We start from the raw sequence: 20,809 nt of genomic DNA on the forward strand, positions 1-20,809 counted from the left end.
TATCAGACAGAAGATACTTGTTCACAGCAAAACCCTCAGTGTTAAATCACTGCTATAAGTGTTTATAAAGCCCATTTGTTATAATAATAATAAAAAAATATATGATAAGGTGTTGCTGATTATGTTTTTTAATGTTTCACTACTCTCTGATTATTTTAATTGTTAATTTTGTGTTATTGCCACTATAATTCAGCAGTGTTATGATTAGTCTCGGGACTACTGATTTTAAAATTATTCTGCACTTTAATATCAGAACTACTTTTTCATTTAGACACACAGACATCAGGAATGGTGACTAACAAATTCAGATGAACAGATCAACTCCAAACAAAACAAGCTTATTAGCTGATTTAACTTTTTATTAAAAGTCACAACAAAACAGCAAAACACAAGCAAATATTAAGAGAATTCAGCTGCATCATTTATTAACGCCGCAATGCATGCTGGGAGCCACGGATAAGTTTTGATTGGTGACACCCAGCATGCATTGCAAAATGAAGCTCTATGTTGATTGTCACCATTGTTGAGATTCATACTCTGATTCTTGATGTCTTTCTGTGCAAAATACCTTTTTAATATGATTAATCTTATCACTGCTGGATCTCAAGAATCCTAGGTTTGAACCAATGACATAAAATGTATTATTTATATAATTAAAGATTAGTCTAATATGCAAAAGTCAACTAAAGCAAACACTGATCTCTATCATGGGGACTTCAAACTGAACATTTTCAATAAAACATCAACATCTAAACCTATTCATTTTCAAATAAAGTTTTGTAGACGTATGCCAGAATTGTGTTTCTGATTATCTTTTTTCTGTTCTTGTTTCTCTTTCCTTCAGTGATTCTGCTTGTTACCAGTAGGTGTTCATCACTAATGCTCATTCAGAACTTAAATCGTTATTTACCCCAGGAAACATAAAAAATTATGAAGTCCATGACGTCTTTAAATATGGAAAAACTCAAATGAACCGGTGTAGAAACACCTTGATGGTTGGCTATTTTCCAGAATCCCACAACCTAACAAGTGAGGTTTGGAGAATAGATGGAGATTATAATTATATAATAAATGAGGAGAAGATGGTAAAACAATGGTTAGAGGAGAAAGCAGAAATGGGTTTGAGGACATTACAAGAAATATAGGGTTAATATAACAGCTAGAAACAGAAGAGAAGAAACCATGATCTTCAGACATGCAGCTTTTAATATTAAACTAGCAGGACGAGACAGTAGGACATGTGACGATGATCTAACCCAAATATTATATAACATCTTTATTCAAACCCATGTTTATCATAGAAAAAGACAAATAAACAAACAGTTTTGCACACAGCATTGCTCCAGCAAATGTGTTGGTACACAGAAACATTGTTTTAAGCAGAGAACAAGATAAAGTGCAAAAAAACTTGAGGTTGGTAAGGACATAAGAGCGTCCGGTTCTGGGCTCATGGTGTGCAGTTTATATTTCAAAAGAGTTTACATCCTTGAATCAGTATATACGTATTCTTAAGTAAACAAATAAAGAAGGAATGGTAATACAATTGTTAGCAACTTCCCAAAACTGGAAGAAAAAAGTTTCAGCACAAGTTTAGCAATGGATTCATGATTGTTTTGAAGTTTGAAAAGATTTTAAGCAAGTACATCACAACTTATATCGGTCTGTCAAAGTAATCTTTGATCTATTGATTTTGATTGTAAAATGACAGTACACAGATCTGTATATGAACGAGTAAATATACAGCAGAACACTGAACCTCATACACTGTAACTCAGGTGCATAAAAGGCACAGTTTTTGAAAGTCAGTAATGAGTATATGGCATTTGTAAATGAAATGTAATCTTTCCCTGATACGAGTGATTAGGTAAGACAGCAGAAGCTCTTCATCTTTGGTTTCGTTCCTGTCTGACATGGACCGAGAACTTCCATGTGTCGGTGTATTGCGAGAGCAGGATCTCTTCAGGGAAGAACTCGTCCACCTCTGGAGGAACGTCCAGATCTTTACGCTCCAAGTAGGACACAACTGTGTCTTTCAGACTGCAGACAGACACAACATGAGTTATTACAGATTTACAGAGTTCAGCAAGAGCTTCAGACTGCAGACAGACATGTGAGTGATAACGGGTCGGGAATTAAATGAGTGGTTCTGTCGGATAACAGGTCGGGAATTAAATAAGTGGTTCTGTTGGATAACGGGTCGGGAATTAAATGAGTGGTGCTGTCGGATAACGGGTGGGGAATTAAATGAGTGGTGCTGTCGGATAACAGGTGAGGAATTAAATGAGTGGTATTGTCGGATAACGGGTCGGGAATTAAATGAGTGGTGCTGTCGGATAACGGGTGAGGAATTAAATGAGTGGTGCTGTCGGATAACGGGTCGGGAATTAAATGAGTGGTGCTGTCGGATAACGGGTCGGGAATTAAATGACTGGTGCTGTCGGATAACGGGTGAGGAATTAAATGAGTGGTGCTGTCGGATAACGGGTGAGGAATTAAATGAGTGGTGCTGTCGGATAACAGGTGAGGAATTAAATGAGTGGTGCTGACGGATAACGGGTCGGGAATTAAATGAGTGGAGCTGTCGGATAACGGGTCGGGAATTAAATGAGTGGAGCTGTCGGATAACGGGTTGGGAATTAAATGAGTGGTGCTGTCGGATAACGGGTCGGGAATTAAATGAGTGGTGCTGTCGGATAACGGGTGAGGAATTAAATGAGTGGTGCTGTCTGAAAACGGGTAGGGAATTAAATGAGTGGTGCTGTCGGATAAAGGGTTGGGAATTAAATGAGAGGTGCTGTCAGATAACGGGTGAGGAATTAAATGAGTGGTGCTGTCGGATAACGGGTCAGGAATTAAATGAAAGATGCTGTCGGATAACAGGTGAGAAATTAAATGAGTGGTGCTGTCGGATAACGGGTCGGGAATTAAATGAGTGGTGCTGTCGGATAACAGGTGAGGAATTAAATGAGAGATGCTGTCGGATAACGGGTGAGGAATTAAATGAGAGATGCTGTCGGATAACGGGTCGGGAATTAAATGAGTGGTGCTGTCGGATAACGGGTGAGGAATTAAATGAGTGGTGCTGTCGGATAACGGATCGGGAATTAAATGAGTGGTGCTGTCGGATAACGGGTGAGGAATTAAATGAGTGGTGCTGTCGGATAACGGGTGAGGAATTAAATGAGTGGTGCTGTCTGAATACGGGTTGGGAATTAAATGAGTGGTGCTGTCGGATAACGGGTGAGGAATTAAATGAGTGGTGCTGTCTGAATACGGGTCGGGAATTAAATGATTGGTGTTGTCGGATAACGGGCGGGGAATTAAATGAGTGGTGCTGTCGGATAACAGGTGGGGAATTAAATGAGTGGTGCTGTCGGTTAACGGGTGAGGAATTAAATGAGTGGTGCTGTCGGATAACGGGTCGGGAATTAAATGAGAGGTGCTGTCAGATAACGGGTCGGGAATTAAATGAGTGGTGCTGTCGGATAACGGGTCGGGAATTAAATGAGAGGTGCTGTCGGATAACGGGTTGGGAATTAAATGAGTGGTGCTGTCGGATAACGGGTGAGGAATTAAATGAGTGGAGCTGTCGGATAACGGGTCGGGAATTAAATGAGTGGAGCTGTCGGATAACGGGTGAGGAATTAAATGAGTGGAGCTGTCGGATAACGGGTCGGGAATTAAATGAGTGGAGCTGTCGGATAACGGGTCGGGAATTAAATGAGTGGTGCTGTCGGATAACGGGTCGGGAATTAAATGAGTGGTGCTGTCGGATAACGGGTGAGGAATTCAATGAGTGGTGCTGTCTGAAAACGGGTAGGGAATTAAATGAGTGGTGCTGTCGGATAAAGGGTTGGGAATTAAATGAGAGGTGCTGTCGGATAACGGGTGAGGAATTAAATGAGTGGTGCTGTCGGATAACGGGTCAGGAATTAAATGAGAGATGCTGTCGGATAACAGGTGAGGAATTAAATGAGTGGTGCTGTCGGATAACGGGTCGGGAATTAAATGAGTGGTGCTGTCGGATAACAGGTGAGGAATTAAATGAGAGATGCTGTCGGATAACGGGTGAGGAATTAAATGAGAGATGCTGTCGGATAACGGGTCGGGAATTAAATGAGTGGTGCTGTCGGATAACGGGTGAGGAATTAAATGAGTGGTGCTGTCGGATAACGGGTCGGGAATTAAAGAGTGGTGCTGTCGGATAACGGGTGAGGAATTAAATGAGTGGTGCTGTCGGATAACGGGTGAGGAATTAAATGAGTGGTGCTGTCGGATAACGGGTGAGGAATTAAATGAGTGGTGCTGTCTGAATACGGGTCGGGAATTAAATGATTGGTGTTGTCGGATAACGGGTGGGGAATTAAATGAGTGGTGCTGTCGGTTAACGGGTGAGGAATTAAATGAGTGGTGTTGTCGGATAACGGGTCGGGAATTAAATGAGTGGTGCTGTCGGATAACGGGTCGGGAATTAAATGAGAGGTGCTGTCGGATAACGGGTTGGGAATTAAATGAGTGGTGCTGTCCGATAACGGGTGAGGAATTAAATGAGTGGTGCTGTCGGTTAACGGGTGAGGAATTAAATGAGTGATGCTGTCGGATAACGGGTCGGGAATTAAATGAGAGGTGCTGTCGGATAACGGGTTGGGAATTAAATGAGTGGTGCTGTCTGAAAACGGGTAGGGAATTAAATGAGTGGTGCTGACGGATAACGGGTAGGGAATTAAATGAGTGGTGTTGTCGGATAAAGGGTGAGGAATTAAATGAGTGGTGCTGTCGGATAAAGGGTGAGGAATTAAATGAGTGGTGCTGTCGGATAACGGGTCGGGAATTAAATGAGTGGTGCTGTCAGATAAAGGGTGAGGAATTAAATGAGTGGTGCTGTCGGATAACGGGTCGGGAATTAAATGAGTGGTGCTGTCGGATAACGGGTCAGGAATTAAATTAGTGGTGCTGTCGGATAACGGGTCGGGAATTAAATGAGTGGTGCTGTCGGATAACGGGTCAGGAATTAAATGAGTGGTGCTGTCGGATAACGGGTGAGGAATTAAATGAGAGATGCTGTCGGATAACGGGTGAGGAATTAAATGAGAGATGCTGTCGGATAACGGGTCGGGAATTAAATGAGTGGTGCTGTCGGATAACGGGTCGGGAATTAAATGAGTGGTGCTGTCGGATAACGAGTCGGGAATTAAATGAGTGGTACTGTCGGATAACGGGTGAGGAATTAAATGAGAGATGCTGTCGGATAACAGGTGAGGAATTAAATGAGAGATGCTGTCGGATAACGGGTCGGGACTAAATGAGTGGTGCTGTCGGATAACGGGTCGGGAATTAAATGAGTGGTGCTGTCGGATAACGGGTCGGGAATTAAATGAGTGGTGCTGTCGGATAACGGGTGAGGAATTAAATGAGAGATGCTGTCGGATAAAAGGTGAGGAATTAAATGAGAGATGCTGTCGGATAACGGGTCGGGAATTAAATGAGAGATGCTGTCGGATAACGGGTCGGGAATTAAATGAGTGGTGCTGTCGGATAACGGGTCGGGAATTAAATGAGTGGTGCTGTCGGATAACGGGTCGTTGTTCTGTTAAGTAGAACGGGTGGGGGTTTACCAAACAGGACCCATGCATTTGTATTTATTTATGTATGAAGCTATTTCATGTCAGTTATTCTTAATGCACTTTTTCAGAACACTTGACAGATTTGGTACTTTTGAAATTTATATGTTTTATAAATTTATATTTATGTCAAATTTATACTAGAGGTCTGCTACCCGACCCAAGCCCGACGGGTCCCGAAAAACTCATGGGTTTGAGTCGGGTTCGGGTTAATGTTTAATGAATAGCCTCAGGTTCGGGTCTGTAACTAAGAAAAATGATATAGGCTATACAGTTCTGATCGTAAATATGAGCACGCGAGAGAGAAATTATGCACGCAGTTTCAGCTTCCTCTGATTGCGGTGTTGTGACTGAAATACTGTGCGCGGGAGCACATGCGCAAAACCCTTTTCTAAAATGATATATTAATCATTTTTATTTGATCAAATATCATTTTACAAAACAGTTTTGCGCACTATTTCAGTCACAACAGCGCAATCAGACGAGCTGAAACCATCAACTGTCGATGTTCTCTCCCTTCATAACTCGTTCTGAGAAGGATATATGTATGTAAATAGTTGTGCAACTATGAAAACTTTGTTTTGAAGTTTAATGTTTGAGATTTGTGACTGTTTCACCTGTTTAACCACATCAAAGTTTCGTAATTCCGTGCTTTTTCTCTTTTTTTATTGTGTGGTGAGCCTCGGTGAAACGGTGATTGTACATGCGTTTAATGTGATTGCAGGCAAACATAAAATACAGCTTATTACAAAAAAAAGGTATTTCTGTGAGAAACGGACCTCAGGTTGGGGCTTAAAACATAACCGTAAAGGTCGGGTCGGGTCGGGTCAGGTTAAATGATTTTGGGTTCGGGCTTCAGTTTAAAGCCTGTGCAGACTCTAATCTCTCTAATCTATACACCTGTGCTGACTCTAATACCTCTAATCTATACACCTGTACTGACTCTAATCTCTCTAATCTATACACCTGTACTGAGGCAAAACTGAACTACCTCAAAAAACTCATTAGTTCTGCACATCAGAAGAAAAGTAAATATTGGTAGAAAAGTTGCAGCAGAGCATCTGGTTATCATCATCAGGTCTCACCCCCAGTCAGGCTTGAAGGTGTCCGTGGCTTTCGGGTTCTTCAGGACCAGAAGCAGAAACTCATGCATCTCCAGCAGGAACGCATCAGCGCTGGACTTGGTGAAGAAACTCGAGAGCAGTGTTTTCTGTTTCTCCTGCAGAGGACGTTTGTACTCTTCACCGATTCCCACAAACGGGTCCTGAAGTGCAGATGAAGAAAGTCACACACACACACACACACACACACACACACACACACACACACACACACACACACACACACACACACACACACACACACACACTCGAAGCAGAATACGGTTTAGTGTGTTGAGTGTCTCACCCTCTTCAGACGAAGCATAGTCTCAGATTTGAGAGAGCTAAGCAGCTGCCACAGCGCCACACAGTGTTTCAGACTGCACCTGCTCAATGCCTGCACACACACACACACACACGACACACGACACACACACACACACGGTCAGAGTCGTCAATTAGTTGAATTACATAAAAACGAGTAAACACTGCTGTTTCGGTAACACTTTACAAGAAGGTTTCATTAGTTAACAATAGTTAATGTATTAACTAACATGAACTAACCATGGGCAATACATTTACAGTATTTGTTAACCTTTGTTTACGTTAGTTCATAAAAATACAGCTGTTCATTTCTAGTATATGTTAGTTCACAGTGCATTAACTAATGGTAAATATTAGTAAATGTTGAAATTAACATTAACAGATTAGTAAATGCTGTATACGTGCAGTTCATTATTAGTTCATGTTAACTAATGTTAACTAACGAACCTAATTGTAAAATGTTACCACGACATTTATTGTTTGAATTTCATAATGAAATTGACAGAGCATAAAGCTTTTATTCATTTATCAGCAGAAGATTTTAGATTTAAAAAACCATATGGTTACCGTTTAAAATCGAGATATTAATATTGTCAAACAATCCAGAGCTAGTGTCCACACAGCTGGCATGTTTAACTGCTGTAGCTTATCCACGTAGTGCACGAAATATTGCATCTCTTATGACACATTTTGACCATGTTCAGCATCTAATTAAACATCTGTTTGGCCTTCAAAAACCATTCTGGCCCAAAACTGAAAACAGATGTTTTGGCTGCAAATTTCCGACAGGCAAAATTTAGGTGCATCCCAAACCCTAGAAACAGGCATCTGCCAACAGCATCGTAAGCCTAAGCTGACCGTAGAGACTAGGGGTGTCACAATACATCGTATCACAATATATCGCAATACAAAAATGCAAGAATATGTATATGATAGTGACAATGTTGTATTGTGTGTAGTTCACCCAAAATGAAAATTACTGTGAGAAAAAAAATGCAAGTTTTCAGAGTTTTAGTGTCAGTACTACATTAAACTACTATATATAATGTTGAATATAATGCATAATAATACAATGGGGGGATATTTGTGGGTCCTGATAATGCCAAATTTCTTGTTACTAGTAAAAAGTGGCCTACATTATTTTAAATATATCTAGTCAGTGAAAGAGCGCACGCATATTCATCAAAAATAATTCTGTATTTTCAGCTTCAGAATCATATGTTTATTCTGGTGTCTCTATTGTCCTGTGCTTTGGGTTTCCAGCACCAAGTCCAAGCCTATTCATTTACACACACAATGTTATATCAAATTTAGCATTTTAATCAACAATAGCCTTTAACCAAATGTCTTGCAGTATCGCAATAATATCGTATGGTGAGTTCAGTATTGTGAGATGTATTGAATCGTGACATGAGGGCATCGGTACACCCCAGTAGAGACCATTGGTGGCAATGGTTCTACGATCAACTTATGCTTCTGGGAAACGTGTTCACGACCAACCTTGTAGATGTGTGAGCCCATGTGGTCGGTCATCTGCAGCACGTCTTTGAGATAGGAGCTCAGCTGCATGTGTGGCTCGGCCCCGGTCATGGCGAGGAACCCCAGGGCCAGCTGGACGGTGGACAGCGCCTCACACACGTCACTGTAGGACTGCAGATCCTTCACCAGGTCGTGCTGCGTCAGCGGCTGCAACGGCTCCTGCCACACACAACACATCTCACAGATATACCTATGCAGTGGAAACACCGATTTCATTAAATATACAGTTTAAAAGGTGCATTTAAACAACAGAAATGTTCATTAAGAGCATTTTCACACCAAAGCTTAGAATCTTAATGATGTTCGGCCAATCGTCAACCGGAACCACAGGTACTACTCGTCAGCACAATGACCCCAAAAACTCACACATACCAGAAAACCTTTTAAATGACAAAATAATAGAACATTAAACACTAACAGATCTCACCCTATATTAATATTGAGCAAAACACATAAAATAACACTTAATTTAAACATTTGCTCCCCTTTAACAGTCAGAAGCAAAGCATGCTGGGAACTAGAGATCTGTTGTAACTCATTCCGTGAATGTGTTGTATATTATATATATGTGTGTGAACATACATTCACATTTATATGGGAACATGTATGTGCAACACAATAAAGGATAAAACTTTGTGAATATTACATGTAATGCTAATTATGTCTTAATATATAAATAATTTATATGTATTAACATATAGCCATACATGGTCAATGCATATATTGCAGTATATTGAAAAATATAAGCACTAGTTTCCCATATATGTAAATGTACTATGTAATATATCGCATTATATTTTGCATTATTATATATTCCCACATATTTTGTTCCGTAAGGGACCACACCCCAAAAACTTTGTTCAGATGTTTTATTTAAAGACATATGACCTTTTTTTGTCCTTAAAACGCTGTGATGGACTACTTTCTTACGCATCTCATCCCCGCAGACTATTGCTATATTGCAGAGAGAATGATTCCTTTGATTTGAGCATCTTTTTAAAATAGTCGTGTTTAACAGCACAATTCCTGGTGAAAAACTACATTACCCATTGAAGTGTTGAGGTCAGAATCCCTTGTCTCTTCAATTATATCTATATATATTCTTTTGAGTTTACCTTCTTTAATAAAGTTATGAATCAAGTATATGCGTGATCAGTCACATAATCAATTTTACCTTCTATGAATACTGAAACATAATTTGAATCATATGTTTGATGTGAATGTTTAACCATTTTCTTTTAGGTACATTGCAATGTCTCTCTGTGTCAGTACACAGGCTGGAAGTCCTTGGGGATAGCTTATCTCGTGAGATTCAGTGCATGAGTGCATGGATGACACCTTGCATGACACCTTGGAAGAGTTCGTTCCAGATGTATACGAGCTCTTGCCTTCTGGCAGAAGGTACAGAATCCCAAAAGCCAAATTGAACTGTTTTAAAGGGGTGGTTGATTGCGATTTCACTTTTTTCATTTTAAATAGTGTGTAATGTTGCTGTTGGTGCATGAACAGTATCTGCAAAGTTGCTGCACTGAAAGTTCAACGTAAGCAGAGATATCGTCTTTTAAAAATCAGGAAGTTTAATGCCTACAAAAACGACTCGAATGGGACTACAACGAGATACTCCCGGGTTTTATACGTAACTAACCCATAACCAACCCTCCCTCCGGCATATGCAAAAAAGGGGGCATGGCCATATTTCTGTGGCTTTGTGGAAGAGGAAGAGTTATAGTGGAGAGCTGTAGCCATGCCGTCGAAAGTGTGTTATTTTCAGCCAGCTGTCAGGTCTTCTGTGTTCGGGCTTCCTACGGACGCTGTAGTTCGTCAACAATGGCTACAATTTATGTTTGATTATGTTCCTGAAAATTATAATTGTAATTTAGCTCTCTGTGCTGCGCATTTTACGGAAGACAGCTTCCAGAATCTCCACAAATTCAATGCCGGATTCAACAACAAACTGTTACTAAAACATGAAGCAGTTCCAACTTTAAAACCAGAGGCAGCAGTTGTTGGGCCACAACCTGTAAGTAAGACTTAATCATTTTAAATGTATTTGCATGTATAATTTCAGACGTAATGCTTTAGTTTTATCAAGGACGTAAACAAATGCCAGCGCTGGCTTTAGTAGCACTTAGTTATGCTATTTCGTGTGTCTATGACAAACGCGTACAAACATTTTGGACCTGAATTTGTAATTATGTACTAATTTTGTAAATGTATTTTCCATGTATACTTTATGACGTAATTTTTCGATTTGATCAAGAACGTAAACCAATGCCAACGCTGTTTGTTTATAGGAGCCAGTTAGTTCGATGCTATTTTGTGTGTAAGACAAACGTGTAGACCTAAAGAAAACGATACACTGAGTAAACTAAGTTTTGTGAATAGATAAACGGTTGTTAATTATATCGATAAAACAATAACTTTAAAAAACGGTATTACTCTGTCATTTATTCAGTTATATTAAATGTTTAATCAGGAGAAAACCGTATCTCAAAAGCTATAAGCAGCAGTTGCATTTTCAAGTAACAGCGTATCGAAATTCTTATATAATAATAGTAGAATATAATAATAATAATAAAATGTACCATTCAGAAACGTTTTGTAAGAGCCGTGTTTGGGGAGGTTCTGCTTGACTCTCTTCATTGCCTCTTTCTGGGTCTGATTCTGGCGGAGCACATGCAGCTTTCGCCCGTAAAGGTAATGGGCGAAAAGTTTCCGAACTACGTGCACTACGCAGTTTAGCCAATTACAACACACCGGCCCAACTAACCAATCTGAGCCCATGCCGGTTTCTGAGGGAGTGGTTTCATAGAATCAGGAAGTCAACCGGTCGTTCAAATGACAGAGGAGAAAGCGGCTTACAATAAAGGTGAAATTTATGAAAAATAAGGCTTTTTTTTAAAAAAAAAAACACACACTTAGACATGTTATATTGCACCCCATAAACACAATCATGCAAAGAAAAAAAGCAGTAAACCACCCCTTTAAATACTCTTTCATACCCACCTCCATCAAAATTTTAAATCAATATTTAAAATAGATTTGTACGCTGAGGCCTGGGAAGTGTGCAATAACTTGGTGTTCTGCTTGTGTTTTTTTTGTTTATTTATTGTTCTAATCTTTTATTGAATGTGTCATGAGTGTGTATGTAGCCTACGTGTATGTCTTTAGCTGTTATGTATTTTACGTGTATTTATTGTCTGTAAGGGCAGCTATTACTATGCTGTTGCGAGGGGGGTGTGGTTTAGCGGAGTCTGTAGCGGAGAGCGAGGGCGGAGCCAAGCGGTGAGTAAGTAGGTAAAGTGCAAAATGACGAACACCTGTTTCCGATTGCAGTAATTGGCGTGGGGAGACCGCATAAAAGCCGGCTGGTGCGAGAGAGCGGGGAGAGAGAAGGACTGGGGACTCGTACCAACACCCGCGACTTGCTGGCTGACACATCGGGAAGAGTTTTATCACAAATGGATTGAGTATTATCACAAGTGGACTGAGTATTATCGGAAAGAGTTTGATAAAAGTGGACTGAGAGCTGAGTCAGCGGGGAAGAGTATTTTTGAATTGTAGACTTCTCTACGGTGAAGGCGCAAGTGGCGCACCTTTTCTTTTCGGTTTTATTTTTGGAGTTAATAAAGTGTACGAGTCCCAGTCACGCCGACCCTTGTCTTCTTTCCTCCCCACACACACACTGAACCATCGTTACATATGCACTACGCACTTTTGAGTCCATGACAAATTTCCCCTAGGGGACAATAAAGTATATTCTATTCTATTCTATTCTATACGGCTTATTGCTTATTACTGCTCTAGGAAGTTAAGATCGTATATAATGTTACCTGAATAGCAGGACTGTGATTCTCTCTCGTTATTTTTATATGGAAAAGGTGTATATTATCCTCACCCTCTTTTCTTCCTAAGGAGTGAGCGTTTTATCTCTCTGTTTTGGTTGACTGCTCTGATATGATAGGCTTCGCTCTCTTTTGCCTTGAGAAGAAATGTTATTCGTTAGTGCTTTGAGTGTGCGTTTAACCTTCTACTCAGGTTTTGAACTTCGGGATGCACACCAGGCAGACCCAAAGACGCCTCTCTTCCATCTGAGAGGTCACTTTGGATGTAAATCTCGTGCTCGGACGACAATTACTTTGATTAATGTTGATAGGCCTTATATCTATCTATATGGTATGACTTTATGTTCTTTTTAGCCAATCAGAAGAACAATGATGTAATGCCCTTGCAAAATGGTATAATTGATGTAAGATTTTGTGTAAGGTAGAGTTGGCTTTCGACCTCCTCGTGAGACTTTGCCGCTGGCTCTACCAATAATACTGCGAACTATTCTTCAGTAAATTTTTGACTATTTGATTGAACTTCACGACTCCTGGTCTTCTTTCATCATATCTGGTCCTGGGTCCTAAGCTGTTAGCCCCCTAACACCATGATGCTGTACAGAAAATTCCACCAATCATAGTCAAAACAAGCAAAATGCTGCAAAATATATTATTAGCTCCGCCCACTCCCATGAATCACTGTGAATGACATAATCGAAGTGATCTCTCTATGCTCTCAAAATAGCCCTGTCTTGATTAATGGCTGATAATGCTAAAAAAGAAGACTTATTTTTTTAAATTCCTATGGGAGAAATGAATGGAAAAAATACTTTGATGAATTGCTGAAAAGGGGTGCTATTTCACACGTTAGAAACGTCCGTCAACCAATCAGAATCCAGCGTACAGCATCCAGCAGATTAAACTTGTATTATGCTAAAACAAATAATGTGACTTACTTGTTGAACTTTGCCCTTCACATCTTTCAATATGATCTCATAATTTCTGTCCTGTCTGTTCACCAGTGTGGGAATCCCCTGAAAAACAAAACGAGAATAAATAAATCAGCAAATACAACTTTTCTAATAGATCTGCAGAGTTGCACTATAACTGGCTCTGAGCAGATGTGTGTCAGTGGTGCAGTGACGTACATTAATGGTGATGTGAGTCAGTGGTGCAGTGACGTACATTAATGGTGATGTGAGTCAGTGGTGCAGTGACGTACATTAATGGTGATGTGTGTCAGTGGTGCAGTGACGTACATTAATGGTGATGTGTGTCAGTGGTGCAGTGACGTACATTAATGGTGATGTGTGTCAGTGGTGCAGTGACGTACATTAATGGTGATGTGTGTCAGTGGTGCAGTGACGTACGTTAATGGTGATGTGAGTCAGTGGTGCAGTGACATACATTAATAGTGATGTGAGTCAGTGGTGCAGTGACGTACATTAATTGTGATGTGTGTCAGTGGTGCAGTGACGTACATTAATGGTGATGTGTGTCAGTGGTGCAGTGACGTACATTAATGATGATGTGAGTCAGTGGTGCAGTGACGTACATTAATAGTGATGTGAGTCAGTGGTGCAGTGACGTACATTAATAGTGATGTGAGTCAGTGGTGCAGTGACGTACATTAATGGTGATGTGTGTCAGTGGTGCAGTGACGTACATTAATGGTGATGTGTGTCAGTGGTGCAGTGACGTACCTTAATGGTGATGTGTGTCAATGGTGCTGTGACGTACATTAATGGTGATGTGAGTCAGTGGTGCAGTGACGTACCTTAATGGTGATGTGTGTCAATGGTGCTGTGACGTACATTAATGGTGATGTGAGTCAGTGGTGCAGTGACGTACATTAATGGTGATGTGTGTCAGTGGTGCAGTGACGTACATTAATGGTGATGTGTGTCAGTGGTGCAGTGACGTACATTAATGGTGATGTGAGTCAGTGGTGCAGTGACGTACATTAATGGTGATGTGTGTCAGTGGTGCAGTGACGTACATTAATGGTGATGTGTGTCAATGGTGCTGTGACGTACATTAATGGTGATGTGAGTCAGTGGTGCAGTGACGTACATTAATGGTGATGTGTGTCAGTGGTGCAGTGACGTACATTAATGGTGATGTGTGTCAGTGGTGCAGTGACGTACATTAATGGTGATGTGTGTCAGTGGTGCAGTGACGTACATTAATGGTGATGTGAGTCAGTGGTGCATTAATGGTGATGTGAGTCAGTGGTGCAGTGACGTACATTAATGGTGATGTGAGTCAGTGGTGCAGTGACGTACATTAATGGTGATGTGAGTCAGTGGTGCAGTGACGTGCATTAATGGTGATGTGAGTCAGTGGTGCAGTGACGTACATTAATGGTGATGTGAGTCAGTGGTGCAGTGACGTACATTAATGGTGATGTGAGTCAGTAGTGCAGTGACGTACATTAATGGTCATGTGTGTCAGTGGTGCAGTGACGTACATTAATGGTGATGTGTGGTTTGCCCTGTAGGAAGCGGGTCATGATCTGCTGCTGGATCTGGGGTAGGTCGTACTCCAGTAGAGTCTCCTGCCCGCGCTCCATGCTGTACTGGCAGTGGGACAGCACCAGCGGCAGCAGGTCCCGCTCGTACTCGTAGCGGATCACGTGCAGATCCGTCAGGTCCGCTGGGCTCACCGTGTAACTGGAGGAAACAGGGCAGAGGATGAGCTGGAGAAACTTGGAAACTTCAACTGCTATTTCTGACAGGGTTCAGACGTTCAGAGATCCATGTGCTTTTATGTGTGTGTTTCTGTGGTCGCTAGGATGTTCTGGGTGGTTGTTTACAAGCCCAAGTCAAAAGAGCACACCACTAATATTGTCTAGACCAGGGGTATTCGATTTAAGTTCAAAGAGGTCCGGTCTCTATATCTCCTATTTATTGTCCGGACAACACTTTTTTATTTACTTTTCCATCGAGGCAGCCGTAGTACTTTGTAAAAGAAAACAAAAAACCTAATCACTCAAAATAGTCATCAAATATGAGCATCTTGGGCCCAAAGAGCCAAAGCAGTGATGTCTAAGAATGTTTACCCCAAAAAAAGTAAAAATTTCTCCCAACCGGATATGAATATAAAAAGGTTAGCTCAGATGTTTTAACAGGCTATTTTTTATGCATTTATTTTACATTTAGACACCTTTATGGCACATAGAAGGCCATGGGACTGAGAAACATACTGGGGTGCAGGTTTACCTCTTAAGCCTTAACGACTGTAAGGTCGATTAGGAATGAACTAATAATTTTAAAGTTTTTCTTGCCATCTCTAAATAATTTTCCAAATTCTAACATTGTTTATTAACAAAACATTATTTATTGTTTAGATAAAAATTATTGTATTAGCTGCATTCTCGTTTCCTGCAGTGTTTTAGAGAAAGTATCAGTTTTGCTGTTCACCTTGTTTATGCTACTGTTGTTAAAATAACCGCGTCGTCTGCAGGTCTTAATGTGGCGCTTTAACGTCATTATCGGGAGAAAGCAATGTGTATGGAGCGGAAAGGGCTTGAATGAAGCACTTTTGGCTCTAGACAAAAATATTACAGATATAGCTTTGAAAGATCATTACCATAATCAACCCTGAGTGCTTGTGGAGTGAACCACTCCGTTGTTTTGACGTGCTGCTCACTTTAATCCATAGAAACGGTAAAATGCTGCAATTATGTCCTGTGGTCCGGATGGAACAAACTGATATATATCAATATGAAATATCACGGTTCACCATTTGAATAACACTGATCTAGACCAGCAAGTGTGTGGGTGCTTTTTCCTTGTATACATGCCAGATGGAAATCGTAAGTGCGATCATTCAGAAAAATAAAAGTTATTATCCACAAGCCACATGATTTTAAATATCTCCCATATCCACTAACGTTATAGGAAGATTGCGCCATGAAGATTAAAACTTGGGTTATGGGTTTCAATAACCCTACGTGAGCAGTGACTACTTTAGCAAACCCTAGAATACCACGGGCCAGCGGCTGAAGCTCTTACCCAGACTCCTCTCCGGTGTGTTTCTCCACCGCGTACACCAGGTCATTGTGAAGCGTGATGAGGTAGCTGACGAGGGCAGTGGAGCACAGGCCCAGACCGTGTCTCTGAGGCAGCAGAACCTGCAGGTCAGCGTCCAGACCCAGATCCTCCTGAGTGTATTCAACCGGCAGCTTCAGCTCTCCTGACACACACAATTAAACATTACAATAAAACACATCTGTGTCCATCAATTACTTTACAGTGGTCTAAATTTGAAATAAATTCAGATCAGACCTCATTCAGAAATCCATGTCACAATTATAGACAAATACAATCTGACTAAACTAATAACATACAAACAACTGTCTTTTTCAAATTTTTACTGAATATATTAAGTAATCACTCACAGTGTATTGCGGAGAAATCAGTCTAGACTGTCTGGAAATAAAAATTCAGTCCAGAATTTTCTATATTTGTAGACAGGGTATCTAACCGTGGATTCATGAATAGCCAGGTCTTAAGCAATGCTTTTGTAGCCTTGTCCAGCTTTGTGCATGTCTTTAATGCATTTTTAGGGATTTTGTGCCTTAAATTTAAAGGGCAGAGCACCCACACTTCCAATCTCATCTCCTTAGTTGACTCCATTTATTTTTTGGAGAAGTCATAACACAGAGGTTCTCTTACTTTATCCAGCCTGCTCTGTCAATGATTTCTCAGTGTCTTCAATACAATTTGGAAAAAGTAAAACTTTTTAGGTCAGATTGTGTTTGTCTACAATTGTGACTTGGATAAAGATCAGAACCCATTTTATGAGTAGTCAATGTAGAAATCCAGTTCTTTTCAAAGGGTTCACAGTTTTATTCTTGCCACTGTAAGTAGTAGTCGGCTTACCTGTGGTAGCCAGAGACACCCTGATTTGGTTCCATGTTGACAAAAAGATTTTTATGCGCTTTTCATACCAGGCAGAGAGGGAAGCTGTGGAATGAAAACATGCAATGTTTGCAATGAACGTAATCTTCATTTATAGAGAAATGGCATATTCTTGCATTATTACTCAGCACATTTGTGCTTCCCTGAAATAATTAACAATTAATTTATCATAACTGAATCATCAAAGACCCACACTGACCCGATGGCAAATGATCTCTTAAATGTGTGATATGGGCAGTACCTGCTCTCTGGCTGTGCAGGAACTCTCCTATGGTGCTGTAGGTCAGGTCTGTCACGTTCTGAAACTTCTTTACCAATTCTCTCTGGAGAGCCAAGATGTCGGGCAGGAACCTCACCAGCCGAAGCTCTGCTTCCTAAAATAAACATACAATACAAATTTTATTTCTATAGCACATTTAAAAACTGCTATTGACCAAAGTGCTTACCAGCATAGATAATACAACAAAAGCCATTACATACAGTCACACAAACAAAATTAAATCCTGTTTACTCAATCAGCTCTAAAAGTCATACTAAAAAGATACGACTTCAAACTAGACTTAAAAGCATCCACAGATGGGGAAGATTTAATGTGCATTGGAAGAGGGTTCATAAGCTTTGGACTTTAATCTAGTTTTAGGAAACAAAGAATCATCTAACTAGAAGATCCCATATTTCTTGTGTTTTGATAAGGTATCAAAGGGTCAACAATATATTTTGGAGCAATACCATGCAACGCTTTTAAAAGCATAAAACTCAATTCTGAATTTTATCGGCAGCCAATGTAAAGAAACCAGAACTGGAGTAAATTCTCTCTCTCTCTTCTTTGTACGAGTCAAAAGTCTGGCCACAGCATTTTGCACTAATTGTAGATGAGATAACTGACCCTGTGAGATACCTATATATAAAGTACTACAGTAATTAATGCGTGATGCATGACTAACAGTGAATGCATGACTAACAGTCTCCAGGTCCTTAAAGGAGAGAATTGGTTTCAGCTTAGAAATAGTTCTGAGTTGATAAAAAACAGCCTTAACAACACTAGTGACCTGTTTATCTAAAACCAAAGCCGAATCTATAATAACGGCCCAATTCTAGAGTCCAACCTACTTATAATTTCCTTTGAGTGTGTTGCCTTTGGACCCTCTTCTGCCTCTGTCTAATTGGTATTAAGATGTAGAAAATTGCTTGTCAACCATGCTTTAATCCCACTGTGCAAGTGCATCAAAAGATTGAGAGCCTTTCAGATCTATTGGAATATATAACTGAGTGTCGTCTGCGTATAAATGATACATAATATTGTATTTACGATTGCCCAAAGGGGACATGTACAAAGAAAATTAAATCAAGTATTGAACCCTGTGGCACACCACAATGTAAATTAGCTGATGTAGAATTAGTTTGTGTGTGTGTGTGTGTGTTTGTGTGTGCTTCGGGTGTGTACGACTGTACGCTCAGATAACAGTGCTAATTGAGTTCTCTTTCGCCTCTTCTTTTGCTTGAATGGTTTAAAATCGCTTCAATGTGTAAATTGTCAAGAAAAATCACGTGTAAATGATAAACTTTCACTGTGTCTATGATGGCAATTAATCCGCGAATCACATGCGTGCCGAACCGTCGGATCAACTGCAATCTGTTGCAACCCGACTTCTAATAGCCAAAAGTCTGGCTACACAACATAAAAAATCCATCTTGGAAGTAGCTGTAGTCTCTGGTTGTTCAACAGAGAGAGAAACACTCTAGTTGATGGATATCTTACCCGTTGAAGGAACCTCCAGAACACAGGCAAAGTGTCCCGGCCGTTGTTCTGCTCCACAATGTGTGTCAGACTCAACATCGAGACCTTCCTCCGGCAGTTCCAGATGGATGAATTAAAGATGAGGGATTTCTTTGGCAGAGAACGCAGGAAAAGTCCTGGTTCCCCAAATGTCAACTTCATCACCGGATTGGAAGACACACGCTCATCTTCCCTGACGAATGCGTTCACTTCCTTTAGCTGATGCTCCAAAACCTGAGGAAAAAAGAAAAATCAAATAATGGAAAGCAGAGCTTCAACTAATAATCATTTCAAATAATCAGCTAATCTAGCGGTCACTAGAAGTACTCGACTAATGAGGTCATTAATGAAACAACTAATCAACGGCTCTGAATCGCCCACACAGCTTTTGCTTTATGTTATGTGATCAAACTACTCAACAAAGAAAAAAGCTTTTTTTTAATTCTCAATAAATTTGTCAATTAGTTTTAGACAAAAGAGAAAAATGATGGAGATACAAGGAAAAATCAAGCATGATAAACACAACTAAATGAACCAAGAAATGAAGAGCTTTAAGTTGCATAATTCATTCTGGGTGCGGTGACTTACTAAAAGATGGCATGTTGCTTACCTTCAGCTGATGTGTGATGACATCAGTATTCATGGCAGTTTCCCATGCATTTCTTGCATCTTTAGTGGAAAGGTTTTGATTATAAAGAACAGGCCCTGTTTAGAATAACAAAATGTTACATTTCTTGAATTTCTGAAGCGAGAGCTCAATATGGCACGTGTCAAATGATGGCGAGTAGTGGAGGCTCTTACACTGGCTGGTCTGATGGGGCTCCAGTAGACTGTGGATGATCAAATGGACAGTACTGACCGTATCATCCACTCCTTTACCCAGAGCTCTGCTCAGCTGCTCCATGTCCTTCAGAAGATGGGCCATCAGGAACGGACCAGGATCCAGCACAGCAGGCTTGATGATCTGCACGACACTCTAGACACAAACATGCAAAAATATGGGATAAGCAACTCCTCAGTTCTTCAAACGCATATGTGTATCTGATCTGGATTGAGTTGTCTGAGAGATAACTCAATGTCTGTATGCTTCACATGTACAGGTATGCCAACTTTTGAGTTTAGCATCGAGTAAGAATTATGGATTGGGGGGGGTTGAACTTGCATCATAATAAGTGTATTGTGATTATTAAAACATTTGGTAACTAACAATTTCATTAAGTTTAGTGACAACGTTACATTGTTTACATGGTACAATAACTGGTAGGCTACTGTTTTTATTACTGCTTGACACAAATTTCACGATTTCAATTCATGAGCTTGCAATCTTGATTAAATATTGATTAATTTGGATAAATATCAGCTCCAGTAGTTACATGTTAATTTTTCTCAAGGAGCAAATCTCTCAACTAATGCTGAGAACATATGTAAGCAATGTCAGCTGGTATTATTATTATTGGTTTAAATGAACAACTCAAATTAATAAAATGCGGTTTCTATAATAATAATGTTATAATATTTGAATGATACGAGTAAAAATATAATGTAATGTAATTTAGCAAAACACTCCTCTCTATAGTAATTTTTTCTAGCTAACTAATATGCTATGGTCATTAAATGGCTTTCCTGAGGTAAAAGTAACGGTACGTGTTATAGACTGATTGTTCCAGCTGTTTTATTGATATCTTTCCACATTTGAAAC

At 40.1% G+C, this 20,809-nt stretch overlaps 1 protein-coding gene across 1 annotated transcript in view; it reads right to left on the reverse strand.

The window, feature by feature from the left end:
• Positions 1-1,188: 1,188 nt before the first annotated feature.
• LOC143738609 (E3 ubiquitin-protein ligase rnf213-alpha) overlaps positions 1,189-20,809 on the reverse strand; it is an 89,417-nt gene continuing 69,796 nt past the window's right edge. The window contains exons 59-70 of the mRNA XM_077230608.1: positions 19,912-20,086; positions 19,721-19,815; positions 19,093-19,344; positions 17,575-17,707; positions 17,295-17,378; positions 16,425-16,605; positions 14,879-15,080; positions 13,365-13,442; positions 8,546-8,743; positions 7,029-7,118; positions 6,707-6,885; positions 1,189-2,037 (exon numbers count right to left, since the gene is read on the reverse strand). Coding sequence (XP_077086723.1) covers positions 1,884-2,037; positions 6,707-6,885; positions 7,029-7,118; positions 8,546-8,743; positions 13,365-13,442; positions 14,879-15,080; positions 16,425-16,605; positions 17,295-17,378; positions 17,575-17,707; positions 19,093-19,344; positions 19,721-19,815; positions 19,912-20,086 — 1,821 coding nt within the window. The 3' untranslated portion in view covers positions 1,189-1,883. The remainder of the gene's footprint in view (positions 2,038-6,706; positions 6,886-7,028; positions 7,119-8,545; positions 8,744-13,364; positions 13,443-14,878; positions 15,081-16,424; positions 16,606-17,294; positions 17,379-17,574; positions 17,708-19,092; positions 19,345-19,720; positions 19,816-19,911; positions 20,087-20,809) is intronic.

The sequence above is a fragment of the Siphateles boraxobius genome, unplaced genomic scaffold (genome assembly GCF_051911475.1).
Source record: "Siphateles boraxobius isolate OS27281-9 unplaced genomic scaffold, OSU_SipBor_1 15, whole genome shotgun sequence".
Taxonomy (NCBI): domain Eukaryota; kingdom Metazoa; phylum Chordata; class Actinopteri; order Cypriniformes; family Leuciscidae; genus Siphateles; species Siphateles boraxobius.